Source organism: Diceros bicornis, chromosome 11, assembly GCF_020826845.1.
Source record: "Diceros bicornis minor isolate mBicDic1 chromosome 11, mDicBic1.mat.cur, whole genome shotgun sequence".
NCBI lineage: Eukaryota > Metazoa > Chordata > Mammalia > Perissodactyla > Rhinocerotidae > Diceros > Diceros bicornis.
Genome location: NC_080750.1, coordinates 52,002,534 through 52,024,011, shown reverse-complemented (window position 1 = coordinate 52,024,011; position 21,478 = coordinate 52,002,534). Strand labels below are relative to the sequence as shown.

General features: G+C 42.3%; 1 protein-coding gene across 2 annotated transcripts; it reads right to left on the bottom strand.

The window, feature by feature from the left end:
- Positions 1-260: 260 nt before the first annotated feature.
- On the bottom strand, positions 261-7,134 carry LOC131411155 (tripartite motif-containing protein 75-like). Of its 2 annotated transcripts, none has more exons than XM_058549788.1 (2): positions 7,006-7,134; positions 261-2,773 (listed from the first exon to the last, which is right to left on the bottom strand). In XM_058549788.1, the coding sequence occupies exon 2, from the start codon at positions 2,392-2,394 to the stop codon at positions 1,009-1,011; it is 1,386 nt and encodes a 461-aa protein (XP_058405771.1). In that variant the 5' UTR covers positions 2,395-2,773; positions 7,006-7,134; the 3' UTR covers positions 261-1,008. The 2 variants fall into 2 exon arrangements, with proteins under 2 accessions (XP_058405771.1, XP_058405772.1); XM_058549789.1 differs by having other exon boundaries at positions 261-2,695.
- Positions 7,135-21,478: the final 14,344 nt, after the last annotated feature.

The following is a 21,478-nucleotide window of genomic DNA, read 5'->3' as shown; positions in this document are numbered from 1 at the left end:
ATCTTGGAGGGTCCTAGTGAGCTGTCTGCTTTAGGAGTGTGGACTTCAAATCTTCATATAATGCTGGTTATTTACAGAGTGACTGCTCTTGCTCCACACGAGTGACTTCTCAGTGGAGCAGGATATCTCACAGGTAGAGTCTTTCCCGAGTGCTCTATAGAACAGGAGCCCATATCCAATTGAGGCACACAACCAATCGGTCACAGAGTCTTGCTCCTAAAACTACATCAGTCACAGCTGATGCCAGGAAAGACACACAATTCATTCTAAGACATATAGGGAGGTCGGGACTGAGACACATGACCCAGAACCACATTCAAGAGGAGCTCCATCCATGCTTTTATCCCTGAAGGCCAATAATGATGAAAGCCTCTGACGTAGGACAATTACATCTAGAACAGAGCCTCAGCAGAGCTCCGCAAATGCAGCACAAGGCAGCACAGCTGAAGGTGCACACTGGCCTTGGGCAGCAGAGCCATTACAAGCCACAGCCAGAGGAGAAGGCCCTGGTGCTGGTGCTGCACACTGAATAATCCTCTGCACAATGCCAGTTGTCGGGACCAGCTTGCCTAGCCAGGGTGGACCCCATCCCAAATTTGATACAAATGTCGAAACTGATGATGCCACACACTCCAGAAGGATATGAAAAGGTTTATCACTCAAATAATGAGTTTTATGGCTCTCAGAGTGGGGCCAAAATGACTTGAGGGCCCAGGGAAGGGAGACTAGCTTGAGGTGTTTGTGCTGGTTGCTGGGTGGGGCTGCTGTGAGGCTTCTGGCACTCCTAGGGGCTTGCTGGGTTTGACCTTCCCACCTGCACCAGAGGATGGAGCACCCACGCTTTCTCATCAGCTTTGCCAGGTGTGAGGAAAAGGGGAAGAGAGAATGATGAGTCCTAAAAGTGTTCCGCAGTCAAGCATCAAAAATGGACTCAAAATCTTTATTACAACACCCTCCAAGAACACAGGAAGAAAATAGAACCACATGCAGAAAGGTCCTTCAGGTAGTTCATCGTTCGTCTAGGACCATACTGATTGTAAGCGATTTTGAAGAAGGCCCAATAGAGAAATAAGGCATAAGTTTTCCTGTAAATGTATCAGTGAGTGTATACAAATATGACCTGCTATTCCAATTATAATATGAAACTTCTCCCAACTCATAATCCAGAAAGACACCTATCCGCATGGCTTGCCCTGTGTGCCCTGTACCCCACGTCCTAGTGCACCGCTGAAATTGCCCCCATCCATCCTTTGGGCGTGGTGGAATGAGAGCGTTGCTGGGAAAATTTCTACACACACCTAAGGACCATTCACCTGTGCCTCTTAATTCTACCTGCCAGAAATGCCTGCCAGCACCAAATCCCTCACAACTCAGGACAGCTGGGTAAGAAGTAAATGCTTCATGATGGTCAAGACAGTTTGCTTCTGTTGTTCTATATATCACACTTTTTCTATCTTTTGAGATAATAAGATTGGGATGGGCAGTTTCAGGATCTAACGTCAAATCTACCTGAAACGTGCTCATCATGTTTTGCAGGCCAAAATAATGTGGAGGAAAATTGCAACTCTCTTTCCTTAATTCATATGAAAAGACGGCTGGGCATTTTAGGTGTTCATACCTGTTGTGGATACTTTCAATGCCTGTCAGGAACTCCAGGTCTCCTTGGGAACATTTCTCTGTTATTTCACTTAACAGATTTTGTAGCCTGGACATGTGGTTTGAAATTTGGCTTATGTATTGGGTTAGTTTTTCTTCAACATCCTTCTCTTGCATAAGCAGCCTGCCATGAATTGCAACTTGCTCCTTTCTCAGGAAATCGTTAAGTTCTTCAAATTCAGAGTGTAACTCTCTCCTCCATTTTTTCATCTTCCACTGAACTTCAGTGAGAGATTTTGAAACTTGGATTTCACGCCCCAATTCAGCGTCTTCAATCTGCTTCCTCAGGGGCTTGATGTAGCTTCTGAGCTTCCTCCTGTGACTAGCTGCAGCTTGTTCAGTGGGTGTCTGGGGGTGATCCCGGTGGTCAGAGGAGACCCTGCACTGGGGACACAACAGCTCCATGTCCTCCTCACAGAACAGGGCCAGAACCTGATTGTGCTTCTCACACAGGGGTTTCTCTTCCTGCCCTTTCCTCTTGCTGCTTGTGGTGGGAAGCTGCTTAACAATGTCAGTCAGGTGACATAACTGGGGGTTCTTCTTGAAGCTCCTGTCAGGGCAGTGGTGGAGGCAGACGGGACAGGGGAAAATGTCCTGTAGGTCTTCCCAGCACTGGTGGATGCAGAAGAGACAGAAGTTGTGCCCACAGTGAATGGTCACTGGGTCTGTCAGGTAATCCAGGCAGACGGGGCAACTGGCCTCTTCTTGGAGGTCAGCCAGGGAGGCTGCAAAGGCCATTGTGCAGGGAGGGTGTCTGTCTGAGGAGATTCTCTTCAGTAAATATGATTCTCAAGGAACTAGGAAAGGTGAGAAGCCGACGTGTCGTCAGCAGTCACCCTCCTGAAGACAGCCTGAAGTCTTCCCAGGATCCCAGGCAGCTATAACCCCACAAGCCTGTTTCTGCTTCCTTCCCTTCAGCTCTAGAAGCAGCTGCCAGGAGGAGATATGGCCCAGGGAGTCACTGATCCCCTGGCTCTGGATCACCTTTATTCCAATTCATCTTGGCTTGTTAGTCCTCTTTGTCAGCAAAGAGCTGCAACTTCAAGAAGTGATGGAAATTAATGACCATGTAGGGAATTCCAGATGTTGACACTCAACAAGACAATTGACCAGATTTCTTCAACATAAAACAGCAAAGAAAAAACAGTAAAATATATATTAAAGTAATGAAGGACATGTATATCAGTGACAAAGATTTACCTAAGTTATTTTTCTGATCCAATTACATATATTTCTAAGACATAAAAATACCAATAAGTCAATTGGAATAGTGGAACTCGCATTATTTTTAAAAATTCTTGATTATTAACGATTTTATGACCTTGTTATTAAAAAGAGGCTCTCTCAGGACATACAACTTATAAATATATATGCACCAACACAGGAGTACCGAAATGCATAAAGCAACTATTAACAGACCTAAAAGGAGAAATTAACAGCAACACAATAATAGTAGGGGACCTCAATGCCCCACTGACATCAATGGATAAATTATCCAAACAGAAAGTCAACAAGGAAATAGTGGAATTAACTGAAAAACTAGATCAGATGAACTTAATAAATATATAGAGAACACCTTCCAAAAACAGCAGAATACACATTCTTCTCAAGTGCACAGGGAACATTCTCAAAGATAGACCATATGTTGGGAAATAAGGCAAGCCTCAACAAATTTAAGATTGAAATCATACTAAGCATCTTTTCTGACCATAATGCTATGAAACTAGAAATCAACCGGAAGAAAAAAGCTGGGAAAGTGACAAATAAGTGGAGACTAAACAACACGCTACTGAACAACAAATGGATCAGTGAAGAAATTAAAGAGGAAATCAAAGACTATCTGGAGACAAATGAAAATGAAAAACCACCATGCCAATTCATATGGGATGCAGAAAAAGTGGTCCTAGGAGGGAAATTCATAGCAATAGAGGCCCACCTTAACAAACAAGAAAAATCCCAAATAAGCAATTTTAAACTACACCTAATAGAATTAGAAAAAGAATAAACAAAGCCCAAAGTCAGCAAAAGGAGGGAAATAATAAAAGTTAGAGCAGAAATAAGTGAAATGGAAACCAAAAAAATGGTAGAAAGGATCAATGAAACTGAGAGCTTGTTCTTTGAGAAGATAAACAAAATTGACAAACCCTTGGCCAGACTCACTAAGAAAAAAAGAGAGAAGGCTCAAATAAATAAAATTAGAAATGAAAGAGGAGGAATTACAACGGATACCACAGAAATACAAAGAATTATAAGAGAATACTTTGAAAAACTATATGCCAACAAATGGGACAATCTAGAAACGGATAATTCTTAGACTCCTACAACCTCCCAAAACTGAAACAAGAAGAAATAGAGAATCTGAATAGATCAATCAGAAGTAAAGAGATTGAAACAGTAATCAAAACCCTCCCCAAAAATAAAAGTCCGGGGCCAGATAGCTTCTCTGGAGAATTCTATCAAACATTCAAAGATGGTTTAATACCTACCTTCTCAAACTATTCCAAAAAATTGAAGAAGACAGAACACTTCTTAACATATTCTACGAGGCCAACATCACTTTAATCCCAAAGCCAGACAAAGATAACACGAAGAAGGAAAATTACAGGCCGATATTGCTGATGAACATAGATGCAAAAATCCTCAAGAAAAGTTGGCAAATCGAATACAGCAATACATTAAAAAGATCATACACCATGATCAAGTGGGATTTATACCAGGGATGCAGGGATCGTTCAACATCTGCAAATCAATGAGTGTGATACACCACATTAACAAAATGAGGAATAAAACCCACATGATAATCTGAATAGATGCAGAGAAAGCACCTGACAAGATCCAACTTCCGTTTATGATAAAAATTCTCAATGTTGAAAGCCTAGAAATAAAACCACACATCTCCAGACGGCTAGTCTTTGACAAAGGAGCCAAGAATATACAATGGAGAAAGGAAAGTCTCTGCAATAAATGGTGCTGGGAAAATTGTTCTTTATGCAAAAGAATGGAAGTAGACCATTATCTTTCTCTGTACACCAAAATTAACTCAAAATGGATTAATGACTTGAATGTAAGACCAGAAACCATAAAACTCCTAGAAGAAAACATATGCAGTACAATCTTTGACATCAGTCTTAGAGGATCTTTTCAAATACCAAGTGCACTCAGGCATGGGGAAGAAAAGACAAAATAAGCAAATGGGACTACCTCAGACTACAGAGCTTCTGCAAGGCAAAGGAAACCAGGAACAAAACGAAAAGACAACTCACCAATTGGGAGAAAATATTTGCAAATCATATATCTGACAAAGGGTTAATTTCCAAAACATATATAGAATTCATACAACTCAACAACAAAAAAACAAAAAACTCGATCAAAACCGGACAGAGGATGTGAACAGATATTTTTCCAAAGAAGATATAGATGGCCAACAGGCACATGAAAAGATGTTCAACATCACTAATTATTAGAGAAATGCAAATCAAAACTACAATGAGACATCACCTTACACCTGTTAGAATGGCTGTAATTACCAAGACAAAAAACAACGAATGTTGGAGAGGATGTGGAGAAAAGGGAACGCTCCTATACTGCTGGCAACTGAATACTGAATGCAAACTGGCACAGCCACTATGGAAAACAGCATGGAGATTCCTCAAAAAATTAAAAATTGAAATACCATACGACCCAGCTATCCCACTACTGCGTATTTATCCAAAGAACTTGAAATCAACAATTCAAAGAGACTTATGCACCCCATGTTCATTGCAACATTATTCGCTATAGCCAAGATGTGGAAGAAACCCAGTGCCCAACAACTGATGAATGGGTAAAGATGTGGTATATTTATACAATGGAATACTGCACAGCCACAAAAAAGGACAAAACCATCCAATTTGCAACAACATGGATGAAGCTTGTGGGTATTATGTTAAGTGAAATAAGCCAGACAGAGAAAGACAAACACTGTTATGATTTCACTCATGTGTGGAAGATAAATAAACACATGGACAAAGAGACCATATTAGTGGTTACCAGAGGGGAATGGAGTTAAGGGGTGGGCAAAAGGGGTAAAGGGGTTGGGACGGCCTGGTGGTGAAAGTGGTTAAGTGTGCGGGCTCCGCTTCGGCGGGCCTGGGGTTCGAGGTTTCGGATTCCATGCCCGCACCGACTCACCACTTGTCAAGCCATGCTGTGGCAGTGTCCCATGTAAAGTAGAGGAGGATGGGCACGGATGTCAGCTCAGGGCCAATCTTCCTCAGCAAAAAAAAAAAAAAAATTTAAAAAAATGGAGAATTGGCATTGGATGTTAGCTCAGGGCTGATCTCCCTCACACAAAAAAAGAGGGGGGTAAATGGGCACATATATATGGTGACTGACAAATAAGAATGTACAACTGAAATTTCACAATGTTATAACTATTACGACCTCAAAAAAAAAAAAGCCCTCTCCATTAGACATCATAGTGCGGTATTTACACATAAACTAACATGTGTCTGGGGTTTGCTTCATAATATTGATGGGCAGATGAATTGGGACATAATTTTAGAGATGGCTACATAAGGTTGATTGTACTATTTTCTCTACTATTTTATGTGCTAAGATGTTGTCTAATAAAAAACATTCTTTAAAAGGCTAACCATTTTTGTCAATCTTATTGCTGTCCCCATTCCAGCCAAGCTGGAATATTCATGTGCCTGTTGGCCATCTATATATTGTCTTTGGAAAAATGTCTGTTCATATGCTCTACCCATTTTTGATCGGGTTGTTTGTTTTTTTTATTGTTGAGTTGTATGAGTTCTCTCTTTTTTCTTTGAGGCTCATCTTTCACTTTCCCTTCATTTCAAAGCTCTGAGATCCTTGATTCTCCCCTCTTTCTCTTACAGTTGACATAAAACTGCCCTCATGCTCCTTCCACTCCGACTCCATCTCCTTCCTGGTCTCCACTCTTCCAACCCCACATAAATCTCCCAAATCAAGATGAATTCAGTTTGTGGCAAGAGTGAGGCCAGGCATAAGGATTCTATCAGCTAATATCATGGAGTCACTGTCTACAACCACAGCTGGAACTCGCCCCTCTTGCCCCCCAAGCACCCCATCTTCCTCTGAACCCACCTACATTAACCACCCTCCTGGCCAGAACGTGTCTTCAAAATGAATGTAATCAACACTTTCTCAGAGCATCCTCCCAGGCCACTCTGGTTAGGTCTGTTTCCCATTTTCCACCCTCCTGGACCAGGGGTGAGGTGCCCTCACAGCGTCACCCCACTACTAGTTTCTGCCCTTGTGGTCGGTGACTCTCCCACCTCCCTGCCCCGCCCAAGGCTGCTATCCCTTCCCAGAGTCTAGGCTTACCTGCACCTGTGGTCCCAGCTGCACACAATGATGCCCACTCTATGTGGGTCCTGAGTCTACCCACAGTGGGGAGCTTCTCTTATATCCCCAAGGCAGGGATGGTGCTTCCCTCAGGACCAACTCACATGGCCAACTTCTCTCCTGGTGAATCAGTGGAATCCTCCTTGATCTGCATCAGAACACGCAACACAGCACAACCTCTCCATTTAGCACTGAGTTCTGAATCTGGCTCCTTTCAGCCTTATAATCCTGTAGGGTGTTTCCCATCCTTTATCCCATTGGACAGACTGCAGATGGAATCAGCCTGGAGGAAAGGACAGGCCCCTGATGACATTTCCCATCATCCTGTCTGATGGAATCTTCTTCACAAGGGCTTGGGTAGGGGGTGGGGGTGGGGTGGAAGATTTGACTCACTGTCTCTTGTTTTCACCTCCTAGGACTTTTGCACTGAAACTCCTCTGATTTAATCAGTGATCTGATTTCTGGGTCCACTGAATACTTTGAAAAGACCTCATCTTGACTTCCTCAAGCAGGCAGCTGCATGAATTGGTGACTAGCCTTGCTCTGTTCCTTCTCAGGCAGTTTTAATTCCTTCTGTCCCTTAAAGGGGGTGTTTCCAGAGTGAGTCCTTGCCTCTGTTTTCTGGATTCACAAACTCATTCCAAAATTCTCAACCTCCACAGGCTCACGTGCAGCAGACAAGCTTCCAGTAACATCTCTCCTTTCCCTGCTCATTCTAGAGGTGGGGGCTTTGTAGGGATGTTGGAGAAGAGAGGGAGGGGCTGATGCCTGGATAGTGCCAAAGCAGCTGTAGGAGCAGGCTTCCCTAGGTGGAATGTGTCCTAGTTTTGCTTTGGAGGACCTGGGCATATAGTTGAAATAAGTCCTCCTTGGTGACTCTGGCATTTTGTGCTATCCTTGGTAATCTCCTCCACAGCACATGGTTTCAGCTGTTACCCAATGACAATCTACACCTCCAGGCTTGATATCTGTCAGTATGTTTTCATTAATATGGACAACATCTACCTGACATCCTATTCACTGACAGCTCATTCACTCCTATATTCATTCAACAAACTTACTGAGTGCTCGCTAGACGTGGAGTCTCACTAGCAGCCTGGAACACAGGGGTAACTGAACATTTCCCACCAGCAGAGAGTGACAGTGCAGAGTGGGGAGAGATGAGCCACAGAAGAAAGGTTCTAGACTCCTCTTCATGAGGACAGCCAACTCCTGAGAGGAGAGCATGAGGATTTTCCTCTGTCAGGAGGACAAATGCCTGCACTCTACAACTCTCTGCTGTTATGGTTTTCACAAAGTCAAATGATATTCGGTGTGTGACAGAAAGCCTCACACTGTAGATTGGAGTCACACAGTGATTCCCCATCTCTATCTGCCTGTTTGGAGTTAATTGCTGTTGATGGCTTCTTGTTGAAACTTCCCGAAGAGTCTATGTATGTATGAGAAAAGAGCACATGAGCAGGAGTCTGTGTAGAGAAGAGTCCTATTTGTTTATCTCCAAATAGGGGTAACCTATGTGTTCCGTTCTACAAATGTCTATTTGTCATTTATTTTCGTCTATTTCACCATAGATCATGCTGTTTTAAAATATATTGCCAAACTGAAGGAAAAGTCTGAATGGGAAATATAAATAGGATGGATGTTTTCTGAAGAAACTGTAGGCACTCTCTTCTAGATTAATGTTTCCCACAACGTATTTGGCTCTTTGTTCCCCAAGAATAGCTCTCATTTGTGTAGTTATTAACCATGTTCTGGGCGCTGTGTGAAGTGCTTCACCTAAACATCCAATTGAATTTATGCTTCACTACTGAGAGGTGGTGCTGATCACTTCTCATATAAAGAAGTGGAAAGTGAGTCGCGGGATAGGTAATTCGTCCAGGGTCATAGGCTCCCTCCTCTGTCTTCCCCCAGCACCCTTTCTGTCCTTCCACATAGACGTCAAAACACTTCTGGGTTCCTTGATTGTATTGGTGACTAACTTGGCAATTTTGTATTTAAGATTACACTCCAAGTTAATATTATAATTCTGCTAGACTTTTTCAAACAATACATGACTTTTGTATTTGAGGAAACAGGTGCTCAAAGAATTAAGGGAGAGAGCTTCTAACCACTTCCAGTTTGGCACTGCACAATTCAAATGGGTTTTTTCTGAAACTCTCAAAAATATTAATATGCCTCAGTTTATCTTTTAACAGTACCTTACAATTAATTCAATTGTGAAAACTGTAATTAATACATGAAAACTTTGTGCCCAGAGATTAGGACAACGTAAATGTTCAATAATTGTTTACTGGTTTAAAAAAAGAAAAAAGAATTAAGTATATTTAAATATTTTTATTTTTATTTATTTTTATTATGGTAAAAAACATAAGATTAAATTTATCATCTTAAACTGTATATTTTTACATTTTTAAATGTACAGTTTTGTATATGAAATATATTCACATTGTTGTACAGCAGATCCTAGTACTTTTTTTTTTTTGTGAGGAAGATCAACCCTGAGCTAACATCCATGCCAATCCTCCTCTTTTTGCTGAGGAAGACTGGCCCTGAGCTAACATCCGTGCCCATCTTCCTCCACTTTATGTGGGACGCCGCCACAGCATGGCCTGACAAGCGGTGCATCTGTGCGCGTCCAGGACCCAACCTGGGCCGCCAGCAGCGGAGCGTGCACACTTAACTGCTACACCACGGGGCCGGCCCTCTAGTACTTTCTCATCTTGCAACACTCAAACTCTACATCCTTAAACACTACTTCTCCATCCCTCCTCCCCTTAGCCCTTGGTAACCACCTTCTACTTTCTGTTTCTATGATTCTGTGGTTTTTTTCTTTTTTTTAATAATTTTTTTTATTTATTTTTTTTCCCCAAAGCCCCAGTAGATAGTTGTATGTCATAGCTGCACATCCTTCTAGTTGCTGTATGTGGGACGCGGCCCCAGCATGGAGGGAGAAGTGATGCATCAGTGGGCACCCGGGATCTGAATCCGGGCCGCCAGCAGCGGAGCACACGCACTTGACTGCAAAGCCACAGGGCCGGCCCCTATGATTCTGGTTTTGATTACTTTAGTGCTTCGTATAAGTGGAATCATCAATATTTGTTCTTCAGTGACCAGTTTATTTTGCTTTGCATAATATCCTCAAGGTTCATCCGTGTTGTAGCACGTGACAGGATTCTGTTTTGGACCCATGAATCTGGAGAATTCCAGTCAGAAAAGCAAGTGGATGCCTCCATTAGGTGTTACATACAGAAGACCGATGGTCCAGCAAAGGACAGGCTGGAGAGAAATTTTGAGCCATGTGCACAAAGGTGTCCTACATAGTACTAAGAAGGGATGATGCCACCTAGGGAGAAAAGTTACAGATATAAAAAGAGGGCTCTCCAGACAATTTCTAAAAGAAACACAAATTAACGAGTGGACAAATACTGACACTCTGGTTATCAGGGAGAACAGTGAATTCAAATTCACATTGCCCCCATCAGAGTAAGCAAAATTGAAAAGACCGTTAAAATCCAGTTGGCAAGAATTGTGAGAAAAATCATACCTTATCAGTAGAAATGTTATGGGTTCAGATTTTTGTTTTTATACTTATTAAAAATGGAGGTATAATGTGAATGCAGTAAAAAAGTTACTTTTTGTATATGCAACATGACATAGACTTTTTTTATTTTATAATTTTTTGTTTATTGCAGTAACATTGGTTTATAACATTGTATAAATTTCAGGTGTACATCATTATACTTCTATGTCTGCATCGACTACATCATGTTCACTACCCAAATACTAATTAAAACCCATCACCACACACGTGCCGAATTTTCCCTTTCGCCCTCCTCTCTCCCCCCTTCCCCTCTGGTAACCACCAATCCAATCTCTGTCTCTAAGTGTTTGTTTATTGTTGTTATTATCTACTACTTAATGAAGGAAATCATATGGTATTTGACCTTCTGCCTCTGACTTATTTCATTTTGCATAATACCCTCAATGTCCATCCATGTTGTCACAAATGGCTGGATTTCATCATTTCTTGTGGCTGAGTAGTATGCCATTGTGTATATATACCACATCTTCTTTATCCATTCTTCCCTTGATGGGCACTTAGGTTGCTTCCAAGTCTTGGCTATTGTGAATAACGCTGCAATGAACACAGGGGTGCATGTATCTTTATGCATGGGTGTTTTCAAGTTCTTTGGATAAATACCCAGCAATGGAACAGCAAGATCATATGGTAGTTCTATCCTTGATTTTTTGAGGAATCTCCATACTGTTTTCCATAGTGGCTGCACCAGTTTGCACTCCCACCAACAGTGTATGAGAGTTCCCTTCTCTCCACATCCTCTCCAACACATGTTGTTTCCTGTCTTGTTAATTATAGCCATTCTGATGGACATGAGGTGATATCTCATTGTAGTTTTGATTTGCATTTCCCTGATAGTTAATGATTTTGAACATCTTTTCATGTGTCTGTTGGCCATCTGTATATCTTCTTTGGAGAAATGTCTGTTCAGGTCTTTTGCCCATTTTTTAATTGGGTTGGTAGTTTTTTTGTTGTTGAGATGCATGAGTTCTTTATATATTTTGGAGATTAAGCCCTTATCAGATGTATGGTTTGCAAATATCTTCTCCCAATTTTTAGGTTGTCTTTTTGTTTTGTTGATGGTTTCCTTTGCTGTGCAGAAGCTTTTTAGTTTGATGTAGTCCCATTTGTTTATTTTTTCTATTGTTTCTCTTGCCGGGTCAGACATGGTGCTTGAAAAGATGTTGCTAAGACAGATGTCGAAGAGCGTACTGCCTATGTTTTCTTCTAGAAGTTTCATAGTTTCAGGTCTTACATTCAAGTCTTTAATCCATTTCGAGTTAATTTTTGTGTATAGTGTAAGGTAAGGGTCTACTTTCGTTTTTTTGCATGTGGCTATCCAGTTTTCCCAACACCATTTGTTGAAGAGACTTTCTTTTCTCCATTGTATGTTCTTGACTCCTTTATCAAAGATTAGCCGTCCATAGATGTGTGGGTTTATTTCTGGGCTTTCGATTCTATTCCATTGATCTCTGTGTCTGGTTTTGTGCCAGTACCATGCTGTTTTGGTTACTGTAGCTTTGTAGTATATTTTGAAATCAGGGAGTGTGATACCTCCAGCTTTGTTCTTTTTTCTCAGGATTCCTTTAGCTATTTGGGGTCTTTTGTTGTTCCATATAAATTTTAGGATTCTTTGTTCTATTTCTGTGAATATGTTGTTGGAACTTTGATAGGGATTGCATTGAATCTATAGATGGCTTTAGGAAGTATGGACATCTTAACTATGTTGATTCTTCCAATCCAAGAGCACGGAATATCTTTCCATTTCTTTGTGTCTTCTTCAATTTCTTTCAGCAATGTTTTATAGTTTTCCGTGTACAGCTCTTTCACCTCTTTGGTTAAGTTTATTCCTAGGTATTTTATTGTTTTTGTTGCAATTGTAAATGGGATAGTATTCTTAATTTCTCTTTCTGCTACTTCGTTGTTAGTGTATAGAAATGCAACTGATTTTTGTATGTTGATTTTGTATCCTGCAACTTTACCATATTCGTTTATTACTTCTAAAAGTTTTCTGGTGGATTCTTTAGGGTTTTCTATATATAAAATCATGTCATCTGCAAATAGTGACAGTTTCAGTTCTTCCTTTCCAATTTGGATCCCATTTATTTCTTTCTCTTGCCTGATTGCTCTGGCTAGGACTTCCAATACTATGTTATATAGGTGTGGTGATAGTGGGCATCCTTGTCTGGTTCTTGTTCTTAGAGGGATAGTTTTCAGTTTTTCACCATTGAGGATGATATTAGCTGTGGGTTTGTCATATATGGCCTTTATTATGTTGAGGTACTTCTTCTATCCCCATTTTATTCAGAGTTTTTATCATAAATGGATGCTGTATCTTGTCAAATGCTTTCTCGGCATCTATTGAAATGATCATGTGATTTTTATTCTTCATTTTATTAATGTGGTGTATTACGTTGATTGATTTGTGAATGTTGAACCATCCCTGACTACCTGGAATAAATCCCACTTGATCATGGTGTATAATCTTTTTAACGTATTGTTGCATGCGATTTGCTAGTATTTTGTTGAGGATTTTTGCATCGAGGTTCATCAGTGATATTGGCCTGTAATTTTCTTTTTTTGTGTTGTCCTTGTCTGGTTTTGGTATCAGGGTAATGTCGGCTTCATAGAATGAGTTAGGGAGCTTGCCCCCCCCCTCAATTTTTTGGAAGAGTTTGAGAAGGATAGGTATTAAGTCTTCTTTGAATGTTTGGTAGAATTCACCAGGGAAGCCGTCTGGTCCTGGATTTTTATTTTTGGGGAGGTTTTTTTTTGTGAGGGAGATCAGCCCTGAGCTAACATCCATGCTAATCCTCCTCCTTTTGCTGAGGAAGACAGGCTCTGAGCTAACATCTACTGCCAATCTTCCTCCTTTTTTTCCCCAAGGCCCCAGTAGACAGTTGTATGTCATAGTTGCACGGGGGAGGTTTTTGATTACTGTTTCAATCTCCTTACTGGTGATTGGTCTATTCAAATTCTCTACTTCTTCTTGATCCAGTTTTGGAAGGTTATATGATTCTAAGAATTTATCCATTTCTTCCAGATTGTCGAATTGGTTGGCATATAGCTTTTCATAGTATTCTCTTATAATCTTTTGTATTTCTGAGGTGTCTGTTGTAATTTCTCCTCTTTCATTTCTTTTTTTTTTTTTTTTTTTGAGGAGATCAGCCCTGTGCTAACATCTGCCAATCCTCCTCTTTTTTTGCTGAGGAAGACTGGCCCTGGGCTAACATCCACGCCCATCTTCCTCCACTCTATATGGGACACCACCACAGCATGGCTTGACAAGCAGTGCGTCAGTGTGCACACGGGATCCAAACCTGTGAACCCCGGGCTGCCACAGCGGAGGGTGCGCTCTTAACCGCTTGCGCCACCGGGCAGGCCTTTCATTTCTGATTTTACTTATTTGTGCCTTCTCTCTTTTTTTCTTGGTGAGTCTAGCTAAAGGTTTGTCAATTTTGTTGATCTTTTCAAAGAACCAGCTCTTGGTTTTATTAATTTTTTCTATTTTTTTTTGGTCTCTATTTCATTTATTTCTGCTCTGATTTTTATGATTTCCCTTCTTCTACTGATTTTGGGCTTTGTTTGTTCTTCTTTTCCCAGTTCCTTTAGGTGCATTGTTAGATTGTTTATTTTAGATTTTTCTTGTTTTTTGAGATAGGCCTGTATTGCTATAAACTTCCCTCTTAGAACCGCTTTTGCTGTATCCCATAAATTCTGGCATGTCGTATTTTCATTTTAATTTGTCTCCAGGTATATTTTGATTTCTTCGTTGACCCAGTCATTGTTCAGTAGCATTTTGTTTAATCTCCACGTATTTGTGGCTTTTCTGATTTTCTTCCTATAGTTGATTTCTAGTTTCATACTGTTGTGGTCAGAAAAGATGCTTGGTATTATTTCAGTTTTCTTAAATTTATGTAGACTTGTTTTGTGGCCTAATATGTGGTCAATCCTGGAGAATGTTCCATGTGCATTTGAAAAGAATGTGTATTCTTCGGTTTTTGGATGGAATGCTCTGTATATATCTACTAGGTCCATCTGTTCTAGTGTATCTTTTAAGGCCAATGTTTCCTTATTAATCTTCCGATTGGATGACTTATCCATTGGTGTAAGTGGAGTGTTAAAGTCCCCTACTATTATTGTGTTACTGTCTATTTCTGTTTTTATGTCTGTTAATAATTGCTTTATACATTTAGGTGCATCTACATTGGGTGCGTAGATATTTACAAGTGTTATATCCTCTTGTTGGATTGTTCCCTTGATCATTATGTAATGCCCTTCTTTGTCTCTTTTTACAGTTTTTGTGTTAAAGTCTATTTTGTCTGATATGAGTACTGCTACCCCAGCTTTCTTTTCATCGCCATTTGCGTGGAGTATCTTTTTCCATCCCTTCACTTTCAGTTTGTGAGTGTCTTTAGGTCTGAAGTGTGTCTCTTGTATGCAGCATAGATATGGGTCTTGTTTTTTTATCCAGTCAGCCACCTATGCCTTTTACTTGGAGCATTTAGTCCACTGACGTTTAAAGTAGCTATTGATAAGTATGTACTTACTGCCATTTTTTAATTTTTTTTTTTCTCAGTGTTTTAGTAGTCCTTCTCTGTTCCTTTCTTCTTCTATACAGAATTGATGGTCTCTTCAGTTTGACCTCTGTCTGAAAGCTCTACTCTTTAACTCCTCTCCTCCCTTCTTTTATGTTTTTGATATCATATCTAACCTCTTCTTTGTGCATTTGTATCCATTACCCTCTTATCATGGAAATAGATAATTTTTCCTATTTGTGGTCTTCTCTTTTCCCCTTAAATCAGTCCCTTTTAACATTCCTTGTAGCACTGGTTTCTTGGTGACAAACTCCCTTAATTTTTGCTTGTCTGGGAAATTTTTGATCTCTCCTTCCATTTTGAATGATAACCTTGCTGGGTAGAGTATTCTTGGCTGTAAGTTTTCCCTTTTAGCACTTTAAATATATCGTGTCATTCTCTTTTAGCCTGTAAGGTTTCTGCTGAGAAGTCAGCTGATAGCCTTATGGGGTTTCCTTTGTATGTAACTTGACTTTCTCTTGCGGCTTTTAGGATTCTCTCTTTATCTTTAATTCTGGACATTTTGATTATGATGTGTCTTGGTGTGGGCCTCTTTGAGTTTATCTTGTTTGGGGCTCTCTGTGCTTCCTGTACCTGGATGTCTGTTTCCTTCCTTAGGTTAGGGAAGTTTTCATCTATTATTTCTTGAAATAGACTCTCTGCCCCTTTGTCTTGCTCTTCTCCTTCCGGGACACCTATAACATGGATGTTAGTGTGCTTGATGTTGTCCCAGAGGTCCCTTAGACTGTCCTCACTCTTTTTAATTCTTTTCTCTTTTACCTGTTCAGCTTGAGTAATTTCTTCTAGTCTTTCGTCCAGCTCACAGATCCGTTCTTCTGTATCCTCTACTCTGCTTTTGAGTCCCTCTAGTGAATTTTTCATTTCTGGTATTGTATTCTTCATTTCTGATTGGTTCTTTTTTATCTCTTCCATTTCTTTGTGGACATTTTTACTGAGTTCATCTATTCTTCTCCCCAGATCAGTAAGCATCCTTAACACTCTTAGTTTGAACTCTCTGTCGGGTAGGTTGCTCATTTCTGTTTCACTTAGTTCCTTTTCTGGGGTTTTGTCCTGTTCCCTTACTTGGAATGTATTCCTTTGCCTCCTCATTTTGCCTCTTTCCCTGTGCTTGTGTCTACGTATTACATATTAGGTAGGTCAGCTACGTCTCCTGGTCTTGGATGCCTTAGGATTCTTTGATACCTTAGGATTCCTGCAGTGTGCTTCCCTCGGTTCTCAATGTTCCAGGGGTGACCCCTATGTGGGCTACGTGTGTCCTTCTGTTGTGGCCTGTTTGCTCTCCCTGTAGGCGCCCAGGGAGGCTGAGTTATGCTCCTGGCCAGCTGTTGTAATGCTTAGCTGCTTGTGGTTGTTGTGGGCCCTTCAGTCTCTTTATCAGGTGTGGGGAGCCCCAGCACTGTTGGCTGCAAGTTCTAATACCACATTTGTGTTGCAGTATTTCTTTTAAGTGAGTAGGCCCCCAGCATGGCAGGTTGTTAGGCTCAGAGCCTTACAATTGTGATAAGCCTCTAGCCTTTAGGGCTCTTGTCAGCTCTCTGAGGATTGCAGCTGGGTGGGGCTGGCCTCAGGCACAGGAGCACCCAATTGTTTCAGGCTTTGGAAGGTGGGGCAAATCCCCTATGTGGGTCTTTGAGAAGCACAAGTCTTCTGCAGCTGACAAGCCCTGTCACCCACAGGTCCACACACACAGTCAACACAGTCCTGCCCCGTGTGCATGCCCCGACCTCCTGAAGTGGACCCAGTCTCTCCATGGCGGGAGCCCCACACACTCCACCACTGCCCCACACTCTCCACCCACTCCTTATGCATGCCCCGCCCCACTGAAGTCGGCTCAGTTGCCAGGCTGCAGAGAATCCAGTCACCAATCTATGCAGGCCCACACGTTGCCTGAGGGCTTGTTGTTGGGTGGGGCCAGTCTCTAGGGTGGGCTGCCTGCCCTGGCTGAGCTGGATTAAATCGGTGCTCTAGCGGGTGGGGCAGACCCTGGGCTAGCAGGCCCCAGGGAGAACTCCAATGGCGTCTGGGTCAGCACGCCCACACCAGGCCACAACAATGGCCGCCGCCAATGTCCCAGTCCCTGGAGAGGTCTCACCCCTCACCGAGATGCACTCAGGGCCTATCAGGTGAGTCTCTTTTCACCAAAGCACTGTGCACCTTTCTTTCTGGTGATTTTAGGTTGCTTTCTGAAATGGGTGAGTTTGCGCGTGGGCCGTTTAAGAGCCGGTTTTAATTTCTTTGTGAACAAGCTTTTCTGGGGGTACTCCCCAATGTTTTAGTAGCAGGCAAAGTCACATATTCTGCCACTCATCTCGATTGTGCTGGGTCCACAAAATGCCCACAGCGGGGGTGCTCCTCGGCTCAGGGCCCCGCGCCTCCAGGGAGGCTGCGTATCTGTGGGCGGCTCCAGGGCGGCCGTGAAGCTGGCGGCTGGTGAAGGCGGCGTTTTTCCTCTCCAGAAGGGAGTTTCTGCCTCTTTTACCTCAGTTAGGATTGTCCGTTGTTGCAGGAGTTCCTCTTATCCAGTTTTCAGTTCTGTCTCAGGGGTAATTTTTCCACGAGTAGTTGTAAACTGGCTGTGTCCGTGGAAGGAGGTGAGTTCAGAGTCTGCCTACGCCGCCATCTTGACTTCCTCTGGGACATAGACTTTTAATATAGCAATTGGTCAGTATTTCTCAATAGAAACTCTCAGCACTTTGACCCAGTAATTCTATTTCTAGGATCTACAGAAATACCATAGGAAGAGTTGCACTGTTGCCATTAATGACAGACCGGTTACATTACAATGCTTGATATACCACAGCAGTTTGTAAACTAGAGAATGACGTGTAAGGAAATGGCAACTGTAATGGGATTGGGAAACTTGAGACCATTGATTAAATTTTACTCCTCAGCTCAAACCACATTATCATCATTTCACACAAGACCACACTCTTCCTTTCTTTCTTTAAAATTTTCCCCCACTTTCTTAATCCTCACTCCTATTCTCCCTAACCCCACCAAACATCCACTTGAATGTATTTCATTTTCTTTAAGTATGGGTCTTGTAAAATGTAAAATACTGCTTTGTATGTGTGTCTGCTTAATTTACTGATACGTACATTTTATCTGTATATACCACATAGGAATTCATTTAAGTTTATTTTATATTTGTCCTTGATTTTTAGTTTCTGGTCTTCACTTAAATACAGTATTGGTATTTGCTTTTAAAACACCACACGTGAGATATCAATATTTTGTCAATAACTGTGTTTTGTATCCCTGCGATTATCAGTATTCACCAGTAATAATACCCTTCATTTTAGTGATTTATCTTTTATCAGGTTACTTGAAGAATACCACATGTCTAGAGTATGATTTCCTACAGGATTCCAGTATTATAGTATACTAGATTCACATGAACTCAATTATATATTTTCACCTACAAAACTTTTATTTCCTAGTTAAATCTTTTATAAATTTTATTATGGAAATTTAAAAATCTATTCAAAGTAGAAAGAATAGCATAATTAATCTACATGCAACCGTGACCCAGCATCAAGTTATCAATATTCCAACCTGAAAATCAGCTTAGAATTAAATTTTACACATACTGAATAAAAAGGACTTAGATTAGTTTTCAAAAATTTCTCTATGAAATCAGGTTGCATCTTTGGGGCAGTGCTGGTTTTCTGAGCACCCTCAGTTGTAATCTTGTGTCAGGAAGAAGATCTTCCAGGAGGTAACCCGGCTGCAGACTCTGGGCTGACATCTCCTTTTGCTTTTCTCAACCTTTCTGTTTCCTTGTTTGCTCGTCTAAAAAATGCAAATAATAACAGAAGCTGACCTACCCGGTTATTACAAGGATGACTCCAAAGTTCTTAGGTCAAGGCCAAAGGCACTTGCTTTAGTGCTCACTGTAGGTGCAGGAGAAGACCTCCCACGCCCCCTGCTTCCTCCACCTGCCCCTCCCACATTCAGGAGGAAGCCAGGCTTGGGTGGGTGGAGTCCTCACAGTCCCACCTTCCCTGGCTTAAGGACTGGCCCCAAAAACCTCCTCTGAGCTAAGTGGGGATTTGAGACCACGTGGTGCAGGAGCCTAGAAAGAGCCACCATGACGTCCTGAGCACCTACTCCGTGTCTGGCCCCAGAAGGCACCTCACCAGGGAATCCAAACTTGCATTAGGCTTATTTCAAAACACGTGCCATTGCTTATGATTCCTGGCCCCTCAAAGAGCCTTGTCCAAAATCACTTGAAATGTTTGCTAAAAACACAGATACCCAGATTCCACCTTGTCCTGAGAAGTCAGAAAAGAGGGTGACTGATATCTGTGTGTGACAATCATCCAGAGGTGCTGGTCTGAAGCCAAAGACTCCCCTTGCAGGATGTCTCAGTGAGAGATGGTTTGTCTATAGGTAGGGGGGCTGCAGGGATTAGAGCCACGTAGCCCCAGTATCCTTGTTATTCTGGCCCTATAAGGACTTCATCTTCCTTCATGTAGGCAGTCGGCCTGGAGAGGGTAAGTAGCTTACTCAAGACTAGGATTCTAATATTATTCATTCAACAAATATTTAATGAGTGCCCATTAGGTGCCAGGCCCTGAGCTGAGTGCTTAGGGGTTCAATTATAAGAAAGAAGGATACAGTCCTCTTGTATGGGTAGTTCTTGGGAAGAAGGAGCTTGACCTCAGAGAAAATCACCACAGTGATTACTTTTACAGAGTGGAGGGGTCTGATGTGGAACTTTGAACTAGGATTACAGGGTAGGGGGGATGTGTGCTATCTGAAGGAAGAGAAGGAGCTAAGGAAGGAGACTGAGGACTGGGACAGAGCTGGACTCCAGGTCAGCTTTATTCAAATGCCCTGGGGCCAGAGGGATGTCAACCTGGAGAAAGTGAAGAAGGAACTGAGCTGAAGGCGGCCTAGGAGGGGTTTGGGGCCCAACAAAGGGTAGACCATGAGGGGTCTTGTGGGCCCAGTGAAAGTCTTGGGGAAACCTGGCACATTCTAAATCTCAGGGTACAGAGATCACACCTGTGGCAGGAATAGTGGGGCCAGGTGGACACTGGTGCCTGTCACAGGGTCTTCTTCCTACAGATCTGACAGGGCCTTTTCTGCAAGTCGGAAACCAACCAGCTCCAAAACTTTTTTGTTTTTCATAAATTTGGTGAAAATCTTATTTCGGGCAAACCCTCACCTGAGATGAAGGTGTATGTTGTCTTTCATTATATCACTTGGTTTTGATACTCATGCATCCTGTTCCATGAATAGTACTGAGTTTGATTAGGAAGCTTTTCCTCAGACCCGCTGGGGAGGTGTGCACTAAGGGTTTACTCAGAGGCCTTGAGTTGCTCAGTCCCTGCAGATCCAAAGAAAGATGTGTCATTAGAAAGACTGGCCCTCGCCCAGCGGTGCAGTGGTTAAGTGCGTGCGCTCTGCTTCGGCAGCCGGGGGTTCGCAGGTTCAGATCCCGGGCGCACACCAAGCACTGCTTGTCAAGCCATGCTGTGGCGGCGTCCCATATAAAGTAAAGGAAGAGGGCCGGCCCCATGGCTTAGCGGCTAAGTGCGCACGCTCCGCTACTGGCGGCCTGGGTTCGGATCCCGGGTGTGCACGACGCACTGCTTCTCTGGCCATGCTGAGGCTGTGTCCCACATACAGCAACTAGAGGGATGTGCAACTATGACATACAACTATCTACTGGGGCTTTGGGGAAAAAAAAGGAGGAGGATTGGCAATAGATGTTAGCTCAGAGCCGGTCTTCCTCAGCAAAAAGAGGAGGATTAGCATGGATGTTAGCTCAGGGCTGATCTTTCTCACACACACACACAAAAAAAAAAAAATAAATAAATAAATAAATAAAAAGTAAAGGAAGATGGGCATGTATGTTAGCCCAGGGCCTATCTTCCTCGGCAAAAAAAAAGAAAAAGGGAAAAAAGAGGAAGATTAGCATTGGATGTTAGCTCAGGGCTGATCTTCTGCACACACACAAAAAAAGAAGGACTGGCCCTTCACTGCCTCCTGGGAGATGACCTCTGAGCCCTCGGAATATCCTGCCTGATGAAAGTGTGTTTGTATTGCTGAGTTCTTGGGCCACACTGCATCAGGTTGATCTCTGAGGGGCTGGAGCCTGAGTAGCCAACGTCAGTCATGCTGGGCTCCATGCCTAATGACTGACCCCCAGAACAATGGGCACCAAGCCTCCTGTGAGCCTCCCTGGTTGGCAGCGCTGCGTGTGCTGTCACACATCTGTGCCGGGAGTAGTAAGTGTGTCTGCAGGACTCCACTGGGAAAGGACAGC